The 10,414-nt window shown below is 58.5% G+C and overlaps 2 protein-coding genes across 2 annotated transcripts; both read right to left on the reverse strand.

The window, feature by feature from the left end:
* Window positions 1–994: 994 nt before the first annotated feature.
* Window positions 995–5,837, reverse strand: LOC144372933 (obscurin-like). Its single transcript, XM_078036128.1, is given in 12 exon segments — window positions 995–1,119; window positions 1,570–1,747; window positions 1,935–2,093; window positions 2,229–2,393; window positions 2,484–2,600; window positions 2,955–3,144; window positions 3,990–4,059; window positions 4,062–4,141; window positions 4,528–4,607; window positions 4,758–4,958; window positions 5,505–5,644; window positions 5,813–5,837. Coding segments are annotated over 12 exon segments (1,530 nt in total).
* LOC144372934 (obscurin-like) lies at window positions 5,624–10,206 on the reverse strand. The gene is made up of 9 exons (XM_078036129.1): window positions 10,143–10,206; window positions 9,467–9,572; window positions 9,099–9,217; window positions 7,974–8,006; window positions 7,651–7,749; window positions 7,245–7,463; window positions 6,754–6,814; window positions 5,813–5,935; window positions 5,624–5,644 (listed from the first exon to the last, which is right to left on the reverse strand). The coding sequence occupies exons 1-8, from the start codon at window positions 10,204–10,206 to the stop codon at window positions 5,917–5,919; spliced, it is 720 nt and encodes a 239-aa protein (XP_077892255.1). The 3' UTR covers window positions 5,624–5,644; window positions 5,813–5,916.
* Window positions 10,207–10,414: the final 208 nt, after the last annotated feature.

The raw sequence follows: 10,414 nt of genomic DNA on the forward strand, positions 1-10,414 counted from the left end.
CCACACTGGCGTCTACACTAACAATGAGATTCCTAGTGGAGCTCCATGCTGTCTTCTATGCTAACGTGAGATTCATAGTGGGCTTCAGGCCATTAATCTTGACTTCAGGAGGACTAGAGCCTGAGGTCAGCCACATGAGTGGTCAGCCATGCAGGTCTGACAGAGTTCCAGTGACAAATGCTGACGTCAAGTCTCATTAAGCCTCCTGGTTGGCATAGGTCTGTTTGTGTTCTCAGGTGTCACTGGGAGGAGAAGGTGCTCTTCCTCACTGCACTGGGAGCGGGAGGCTGGGAGCTCATAAGTGGTGACACTGGACCCTCCCAAAGTGCTCTTCTTTTTTCTCAGGGGCTGCAGTCTTGTCTTTATGCTGAAGTAAACCCTAACCCTGAGCATAATAGCTCTGAACTCCAAGACCTTCTGGTGAATCACTGAACCTGAAGGCAACCTTGGGGACCAGTGAACTGGACGTCAGAATTGAGAGTGGTCTCGGGACCCCAAGCCTATGGAGGTGCAGGAAGTGAGGATGGTCTTGGGACCCCAAGCCTGTGGCAGTGTCAAGTGAGACGGGCCTGGGAGACACCTGACCTCCCTTGACCTTGGCAGCTCCCATCCGTGAGCCACGTAAGGCCTGTGCTCTGTGACCCTGAAGGCGCAGTGTGATCAGCACCCTTCCTGGCCCATTAAGTTTACAGGCCTCTCCTGCACCCAGGTGCCTGCCTGTGGCCCCCTCTGTGGTCCTGGTACTCTCTTGGCTGCCCTCAGGCATGTCTGTCTCGGCCCTGTGCTGACTCCTCACCCTGCTCATTCCCTAGGGTGGCCATGGCACCACCTGACTTACCTGTTCACTGTCCATCCCCAGGATGTTTGCCCTTGAACAGGCCTGGACTGTCTCTTGTTCCCCATGCCCAGCCCACTGACCAGACCCCATGCTGTCCTCAGCCCCCGTGCAGCCCACCCCTGGTAGGGGTTCCTGTGAAGGGTCAGTCTGTAGGCCCTAGCAGGTACCCTTGTACCAGCTGACAGTAGGCTTGGGTGTGCCAGTCACGCGGCAAGCCAGCCTTACAGTTTCCCCCAGCTCAGCCGTGCAGTCAGCCAGTTCCTCTTCAAATTCCAGAGGACCTGAGGACACATGTGGGGGTCTGAGGACTTTGAGGGTGGGATGTCAGGCCTATGTCCCCTGGGTGCACCCTGGCAAATTGCCCCCAACAACAGCAGTGGCCTCACATCCAAGGGCCTGGTTACTGACTAAGCTGGGTGTGGCTGCACGAGGCAGGGACAGACCAGGGTACAAGACCATCACACCCAAACATGACCTGGTCAGATACTCCAAGTCTGGAGCTATGCCATGTCCCCACTACATCCTTTGTGTCCCAGGGTCAGCTCAACACCTGCTATGGGGCTCCCTGGGAGGCCAAAGCCATTGGTCCCTCAGCTAGATCTGACCAAGGGGAGAACCAAGCCACCAGTGCAGAAAGCAACCCATGCCCACGTGCCCGGCCTGGGTGCAGCCCGCTGGGCATCTAAGTGATGTTCAGGTCCCCACACCAGCACAGCACCAGGGACACTCACGCCACACAGGCAGGGCCAGGCGCTGCTGGATGCTGCTGATCTCCTTCACCCAGGAGTGCTTGATGATGACTGTGCACGCCTGCAGCAGGTACTTGCGCACAGAGTCCTCCCGCTCATGCCACACCTCGAAGGCAAGGTCGTCCCCTTCCACCTGGTCGTTCAGGTCGATGCTGCTTAGCTGTTGAGGGGTGCAACATTAGTGGGAGGACAGAGCTAAGCATCCCTAGACAGACAAGGTCCAGTAGGGCTATGCCCAGGTCATCCCAGAACAATGGCAAGTTCTGCTCCAGTGGCCACCCTGGAGCCCAGGAACAGGGAAACCTCCACTGGCCTGCATGACACCCCCAGCCCCTGGCACCACAGACCTTCATCATATTCCAGAACACATAGCTGAAGGTGTCGGTGCGCGAGTTTCGTCGGGGCTTGCAGATCATCAGGTGGTTCCGAAACAGGAAGACATGGCGATTGTGGCCCTTCCAAGGCATTCGGGCTCCTGGTGCGCCCTCCCACACAATGAAGTGGCCCTGGGGTGTGAGTAGATGTGGTTGGACTGTGGTTGCCTGGCCCCATCCCTGGGCGCAGACCCCAGGGTCATCTATGAGCCCAGCACCCACAAAAGCCACACCCCACCACATGGCAGCAGACACAAGTCCCCCCACCTGGCGGATGGGCTCCCCCAGGGCCTCCAGGGTGCCGGGGTAGTTCTCCATGAGGGACACGTGCAGCTTGTTCTCAGCACGCTGGGGCAGCGCTGACACGACTGCGTAGGCCTGCTCCAGAAGGGCGCAGTTCTGCTGGTTCCGCGCCTTGTTGTGGATCAGCTCCTGAGGTGGACCAAGGGTCAGGACCCAGACCGCTTCAGCCCCAAGGCCTGGCCTGGACATTCAGGGCTGGGGCAGGACATGGCTTCCCACCTTGAGCAGAGCCTGGTACTTCTGCACCCGCTCCACCGGCTGCTCCAAGTAGTGCTGCAGTGGGGGTGGCAGTAGCTGCGAGGGGTCCCCAGCAGACAGCATCTCCTCAGTGCATTTCTGTAGGCACCACAGGGCAGGTTTCAGGCAAGAAAGCACAGCTCCAGTTAGGGCATCCTGACAGTAGAGGACATCCCAGGGGCACTCTCACACCTGGCCCTGAACCTGGACAATGGCTGTGTTACCATCTAGCCGGACGCATGCACAGAACTTGGGCAGTGAAGTGGCCAGCCCAGGAGCACAGAGCTACAGGGCTCAAGGGTCCCTGGGGACTGTGGGGAAAGAGATCAGGGAATATGAACTAAGGCCATGAGCACAGGACAAGGGCTAAGCCTCAGGGGACTTTCAGGTCAGTGAGTTTTCTGGTGGGAGTCAAGGCCAGCACTAGGCCTGGGAGTAGCCAGGGAGGGGTACTGTGGCCAACGCCATGGAGCCAGGCATGGGCACCTTGTAGAACTCCTGGATGGGCGTGCTGACAACCACGGACTCTGCCTGCACACGGCCCACCAGGAACTCCAGGTACTTCTCAAAGGCTTCCTGGTTCTTGATGAAGCACATGGCCACATCATCATCTGTGTCACAGCGATGCAGGTCCTGCAAGAAGCTGCCACAGAGAGGGACAGGGTCAGGCACAGCTCACAGCCCAGTCCTGGGCCCTGTCCTTGAGAGGCTATGGTTCTTGCCCAGGAGTGGGTTCTGGGTCTGTGAGACTGAGTATACTAAGCTGGGTGTGCAGACATGTGGGCACATACAGAAGTGCATGGGTATGTACACTTGCCCACGAGTGTGCAGATGTGTAGTATGTGAGCATGTATATGTGGGTACATGCATCTACATGTGCACGTGTGTGGGTGCATGTGTGTATGCATGTGGCTGTGCATGTATACACAAGTGTGCAGATATGACCATGCATGTGTGGCATGTGTGTATAATATGTGTGCATGTGTTTGCCTGAATGTGTCTGTGGATGTGCGCATGGCACACACATGCACTCAAATGCTTGTGTGAGTGTGCAAGAGTACATGTGCATGGAGATCAGCATGCATGTGAGTGCACATATCTATGTGTATCCAGCATGTATGTACATTTTTGTACAGGAATCACATATGTATGTGTGCACACATGTACACTATGTGCACACACATATCAAGCACATGTCCATGCACATTTGAGGCTGGGTGCGTGAGCATATGTGGTGTGCACATGGGACTTCCCGTGTGCCCGTGTACATTCATGTGCATGCACATGGGCCTGTGTGAGTGCTCATGGGTGGCAGGTATTCTTCAGCCTTCAACCAATATGGCGAGCGTCTGTCACTGGGGCATCACACAAGTGGGATGTGCCCATGGGTAAATCGAGTTCCTACCCCAGCTGCTGAGTGTCACCCTCCACGAGGCCTGACCCACAGCTGTGCGTGCACCTCACATGTATGTGTGTGGCCTTGCCTACCTGCTGTGGAAGCGACTGATGTCCTGTACATTGCGAAAAATGACTGCCTTCTGGCTGGCCACGGCTGCTGGTGCTGTATGTAGTGGCTTTGGAGGAACTGAAGCTCACCCACGAAGGTCTGCTCTGAGCTCAGCAGTTCCTGGATGACAGAACTGGTGGAAGAGTGGCATCAGGGAGTGCCCAGCAGCTGCCCTGCTCCCACTGTCCCTAGTCTCCACATGGGGACTAGGGACACATGGAGAGCTTGCTCCCTTGCACTGCAGTTAAATGGGGTTCCTGTGATCAGGAGCCTGTCACCCAGTTTCAGAAAGTGGGTAGGTGGTGGAGCAAGGGCACCACCTCTTCCCCAGGAAGCCCTCCCGAATGAGGCTCTGGGAGGGCACAGCTGCAGAAACCAGGGGCAGGACCATGACCTAAGGAGGCTCACACAGCTTCAGCAAGCACAGGTCCCCCATGAAGAAGCACGGCAGAACGCCAGCTGGCCCTTGAGGCCCAGCAGCCAGCTGTGGCTCCACTCTCAACCCTCCCCAACACATACCTCAGCCTGGTCTTGTACTCATCCTCGGACATGGCCTCGGGGAATTCGGGGGCCTCACTGGGCCCCCACTCAGGAGACAGCTATTGAGAAACAGGAGTTTGTTCCAGGGCACCAGTTTGTTCCACCTCCTCTGTGGCCACCGGGCTCCTGTCCCTTACTTCCAGGTTTCTCTGGCGAAGGGCCAGGATCCCAGGGCCTTGGCACCCTCCCCCAGCTCCGGACTACCATACCTTGAGCCTCTTGTCCAGGTAGGCTGGTGACACACAGCCTTGCCTGGAGGGGCTGGACTTGGTGGGCTTGGTGCGCACAAGCCAGTGCAGTGGGTGGGCTGAGTCCAAGACCTCCACATACTGGCCTTCCCGCAGTGTGATGGCATCCTGCTCGGCCCCCAGGGGTAGGTAGTTGGCCGTGGCCACATAGATATCAAAGATCTGATAAAGAGAAATGGGCCTAAGTCTTGGGGCCAGAGGGGTGAGGCCTGCCAAGGCCCCCCATTGCCCCCCACCTCTGAGGAGGGATAGGTTCTCCCAACCCCCTAAAACCCCCAAGAGCACAGAGGGGAGGGTGCTGAGTCCAGGGGTTGAAGAGGTACCCAGTCCAGGGCCACAGGGCAGGAGCCCCCAGGGTCACTCTGCACAGATGGCAGTGAGAGGGCTGGCTCCTGCCAACGTGGATGGGCGCCTAGACTGTGGTTGCTCACAGCGCCTTGCTGCCCACTGCCCCCTGCAACCCAAGAGGTGGTGGGCTCTGGAGGCAAAGGTGCACTCTCCACAGATGGCAGTGAGAGTGACATCAGAGGTAGTGCTCTGCAGGAACCCACGTGCAGAGACCCTGCCCTCTGCTCTAACCTCTGGTGTCCCTTGGTGTCTCTGGGGGTCATGCCCCTCCCTTGGTAGCACCAGGCCCTTGCAGCCCCCCATTGTCTCTTCAGCAAGTCAGGCCCCAAGCCCTTTTCCTAAGGGTCCCAGCCCACCCACCTCTCCTTGGGAGTCCCCATCCTCTGACTCTGAGGATGACTCCTGGACGCTGGAGGAGGGCCGCGACTGGCCATGCCGGGGGGAGGTGGACAGAGTCTTGGACTCCTCATCACTGTCACCTCCAGGCACCTGCAGCTTGGCTGGGCGAACACAAGAGTTGTGATGTCCCTGGAAGGCTGTCCCCCTACTGCCTACCACCCAGCCAGTCTCCAGGGCTCCCAGGTACAGAGTCCTAGCTAGGCCCCATGCGAGGACACAGGGTCCCAGCCTCCCCTGTGGTTGGGGGGGTCCCATCCTGGCCCCCTCACCCTGTGTGATCTTGGCCGACACCATCTCAGTGATCTGGGAGGTGAGTTTCTGTAGGAATTCCTCTGTACCCACCTCAGTGAGGGACAGGTGGCTATGGGCCTCCTCAGCCACCAGGGCCTCCCCTGGGGGGACAAACACAACACTGTGGGGTCATGCTTCCCCCAAAAGTTCACTGCAATTCTCCTAGGGGCTGATGGTGAGCAGGAGACCAGGCCCTGGCAGGGAGACCATGAGGTGGTACCAGCAGGAAGAGACCAGTGAGATCAGCAGGATGCAGAGCCTGTGACCAGGGATGAGAATGAAGGGAGCGGGTCTGGACAGAAGAGGCAGCAAGTGGCCAGAGAATGGCAAGCACAGCTAAGGGGCAGCAGGTGGCAGGCAGGGCTGCAGGCAGATGGTGAGGGAGCTGAGGACAGGGCTGGGCAGGGTCCAGCCTGGCATCAGGCTTGAGGCAGGGTTGGGGCTGTGGGGGCCGAGGTGACTTTGTGGCTCTTCTTAACATAGCCCACTGGGCATGGGCCCCCTGACCACAGAGGTCAGAAATAGCTCTGACTCCAACCAGAGCTGGGAGCTGGCCATGAGAGGGCAGGAACCTAGAGCCCAGGCTGCTCAGGTCCAAAGGGCGGCCTCCCCTGCACCCAACCCGGGCATACCTTTCCTCTGCCCAGCAAGGCCGGTGAGACCAGCAGACTCTGACATCTGTGCTGAGATGGCTGAGGGGAGGAGGGGTGTCCTGCAAGCCCAGCTTGGACCCCACCACTCTGCTCCCCATAGAGGGGGGCCTAGGGGCCAGGACACCACAATCAGTGGCTCCACACCAGAAGGGGCCCATAAAAACTTCATTTGATAGTGTGGAGAAGCTGCACAGGGAAGGGGGTGGCCACCCACAGGGCTACACCACCCTAGCCCACTGGGTAAGTCAGTCAGGGCACCCACTCACCCCTGTAGGAAGGTAGAAATGAGAGCCTCCTTCATCTTCTCCTGCTCCTCCTCCTTGGGCACTGTCCAGAGATCCAGGGGAGCTGTCAGGACCAGTCCTGTACTCCGATACCTTGAGTCCTGGGCTGGGACCCCTACCCAGGACATCTAGACCACCCTGGGGGCCCTGCCTGCACTGTCCCTAAGAAGCCCCTGGCAAGGGTCTGTGCCTAAGCGCCCACCTCCCTGTCCACTCTCAGCACTTGGTCACCCATGGGGTTGGGGGACAGGCCTGCCCTCCAAGCACCATCGCTCAGAGAGGCTGAACAGAGGGCTCTGGGCAGGGCCTGCAGGCCATCTGTGCACCATGCAGGCAGGGCTGAGGTTCCAGGCCAAACTGGCCTGCACCACTGGGCCCAGACTGCTCTTAGGCTCTGCAGGAGAAGGATCACAGGTGGGTGAAGGCCATACATCCCAAGCTGGTCCCTCACCACACCCAGGCTCCCTACTCACTGCCTGAGACATGCAGGCTGGCAGAGCAGAGGGCCTGGCCAGCGGCCTTGGTGGCAATGCACGTGTAGGTGCCCTGGTGTTGCCGGCCCACATCTAGCAGGACCAGGCTGTGCTGCTGAGCAGAGCTGGCCATAGTGTAGCCTGGGGTGTTTGGGCCAATCCACAGCACGCCTCTCTCGGCCTCCTCCTTGAGCCAGTGTATGGTGGGGGCCTGGCATCCTGTGGGCAGGAGAGGGCTCAGTGGGTACACAGCCCCACTGGCTATGGGCCTCCAGAAGAGGGTGCTTGGCAAGAGTCATATGAGGGGTGGAGCAGGAGGCCACGCAGGGTGGCATGGGTGGACTGTGGGAGGGTGGCATGGGGACTCTGGGGGGGTGATCTTTCTCCGGGGAGTGAGGATGCCCACCTTCCACCTTCACCGAGAATGTGATGCTGGAGCCCCTCTTCACTTTCTTGGGGGTGAACCTCTCCAGGATGCGGGGTGGCACCAATTGCTCACACACATCTGGGAGAGCAAGGACAGCCATGGAGACACCCGGCACCCCTCCTTCAGCTCCCACGTCCTGATGTCCTTGTTCTGGGAACCCCAGGTAGTTCTCTGCGACCTGTGCCTGTGGCCCCAGAGAGCCCTCTTCCTGCACCTCCACCGCTACCAGGCCCAGGGCTGGTCCACTCTGGCCTCACGCCCACAATCCACCCAGCCTCTGTCTGCCCACAGGGCCATCTCACCTGATGCTGACTTCTCTTCTGGTTCATCAGGACCTGAAAAGTGCAGAGGGAGTCAGATGTGCAGCATGCACAGATTCCCTTGCTTCCCTACATGTGGGAAGGTCCTGGTCCTACTGCCCAGTGGGGGGACCTGGGCATGGCCCCACCCATGGTCAAAGGTCCATTACCCTGCCTGAAACTTTGGCCGGGAGGCCAAAGAACTCACACTCCAGTGTACATCCGTGTGACATCCCCACCCTCCCTGTGCCCACTGGGAATCTGGGGCCCCGCCTAGAACCACATGGGCACTGGGAGATGGCAGCTGGGGCTGCACCCTGAGAGGCAGGAGGAGGACCCAGCAACAGTCTCTCCGCAGGACCAGTATGGGTCAAACTAGGAGTCAGCTCTCAGTGCTCAGAACGTTTGGGAAAATAAAGACACAGGAGTTTTCTTGTCAGAGCTGCCACTGGGGCTTTGTGCAGGTCTGCTGGGCCCAGTGTTCGTCCGCTTCCCCCAAGAGCCTGCTCATCACTCAGGGCGTCCAAGCCCCACTGGGCACCCGCTCCTGTGGGGCAATTCTGCCATCTGTGCCACTGTGCATAGGGCAATGGGCTGGGCCCCGGCCTGATGGGGCCTGGCATGCAGTACATGTGGCACTGCTCACTCCTTCAGGGCACACACCTCGGACCAGCAGATGGGCAGATGAGTAGGCAGCACCAACAGCATTGCTGATATAGGCTGCATACTGGCCCACGTCCTCTGGGGTGACAGAGACGATCTCCAGGGTGTGCAGTGTCTTCTTGTCAGCCATGCGAATGTGGGCAGATGTAGACAGGGGCTGGCCATCTTTGAACCAGTACAATCTGGGGACTGGGTAGCCTACCCCATGGAGGAGAGTGGTCAGCACACGACCATTCTCAATGGGCACTATACTCTTTCGATGGGAGACAGACAAAGGCCCAGAAAAGAGGTTGCTCAGAGGCCAGCGAGCCTCTGGTGTGGGGGTGGGGTGGCAGCCTCTTGTTGCCCAGCAGCAGGCACACATGACCTCCTGACCTCCACTGGTCAGGCCCTTCCCACGTGTGACCAATGGGAGACAGCTCCTGGCCTCCCTCCAGCTACGGTGCCCACTCCCCAGCACCTCACCTTTCACTTTGAGCTGAAATTTGGCCAGGCGTGTACCAGGGGCCACCTGGAGGTCCCTCAGCTCCTCCACCACCTGGGGCAGCTGCCCCTCATCTGATTCGGTTCCCTCTTGCTCCCGGCTGGCAAAAAAGACAAATAAGGGGGTAGCCATAAAGTGGAGCAGGCTGAGGGTCCAGGCAGGAGGGCCCACGGGGTGAAGGTCAGAGGCGGATAGGTTTGAGGTTCCCTGTATGCTGAGTGGAGGAGCAGAGGGACAGAAACGGCCAGGGTCTGACTGAAAGCTGCAGGCTTGGGAAAGTCAATCTAAGCCACCCAGTCCAGATCACCACTTCCCGGGAGGCCCTGGGCCGCTGTCTGTGTGGCCCCACCTAGACAGGTATCCCTGGGCACTGAAGTAGGATGAGGTCTCCGTGGCGTCTGCGGCAGTGTCGTAGTCTGTGCTGGTCACTGGGGAGGAAAAGTGAGTGGAGGAGGCTCAGGACTTTGGGATTTCAGGGGGACGTGCCCTCCTGGGCCTGCCCACCACTGCTGTTCCCAGCCTCGTTCTTCCACACCAATAACTAACTGCAAGCCTCTTAGGCCCAGCACAAAATGTCAGATATGACCTGAGTCTCCAGAAACAGCAGACAGGGACAGTGGCAGAACCTTCTGGTTCCATCCCACCAGGGCATGAGAGGTTGGAGACACAAGCCTCAAAACCAAGAGAAAGATACTTGAATTTCTGGCCAAGAAGGGGCAACAAGCTGGACTTCCACCACTGTGGGCCAAGCGAGAGTCCCCAGAGTGCCCATGCTGAGACGCTACCCCAGCAGGATGGTTGGGAGGTGGGGCTCTGGGCCTGGGGCCAGTGGGAGCTGAATGGCAGCTGCACCTTAGCCAAGGACCCGAGACCCCTGGCCCTTCTTGCCACGTTCTCAGTGACATTCAGGTAAAATTGGGGGACTTTACAAGATTTCTTAGACAATAAAATGGAAGAAAATAGTCTTTTACAAATGGTATTAAGAAAGAGTGAACTTGGAGCCTTACCTCAAACTCACAAATTACCTCCAAGGGAACCAAAGACCTCAACTTCAGAGCTACCACCAAGTTTCCAGAAGAAAACACACATGTGGGTCTTTATGACTCACATCAGGCAGCACTTGCATACGTGTGGCAAAGCCCAAGCAGGCAAGAAATAGCAGAGACCCTAGCCTTCATCAGGCCAGACACAATGCCCCCAAAACATGGCCAAGAAAGGGAAAGACCGAGGTCATGCCTCTGATGCAGCCCGGAATCAGAAACACGTGAAGAGCTCTTTCAGCTCTGGAAGGAGACCA

Source organism: Ictidomys tridecemlineatus, unplaced genomic scaffold (genome assembly GCF_052094955.1).
Source record: "Ictidomys tridecemlineatus isolate mIctTri1 unplaced genomic scaffold, mIctTri1.hap1 Scaffold_195, whole genome shotgun sequence".
NCBI classification, from domain to species: Eukaryota; Metazoa; Chordata; class Mammalia; order Rodentia; family Sciuridae; genus Ictidomys; species Ictidomys tridecemlineatus.

What these genes read in the sequence shown, in the direction of transcription:
- LOC144372934 (XM_078036129.1), bottom strand. Translation starts at nt 10,206, where the DNA reads ATGTGTGTTTTCTTCTGGAAACTTGGTGGTAGCTCTGAAGTTGAGGTC. An exon ending in ATTCTCGGTGAAGGTGGAAG is followed by an intron (nt 7,464 to 7,650) that starts GTGGGCATCCTC and finishes TCCTGCCCACAG; the next exon opens with GATGCCAGGCCCCCACCATA. An exon ending in CAGCCTGCATGTCTCAGGCA is followed by an intron (nt 6,815 to 7,244) that starts GTGAGTAGGGAG and finishes ATCTCTGGACAG; the next exon opens with TGCCCAAGGAGGAGGAGCAG.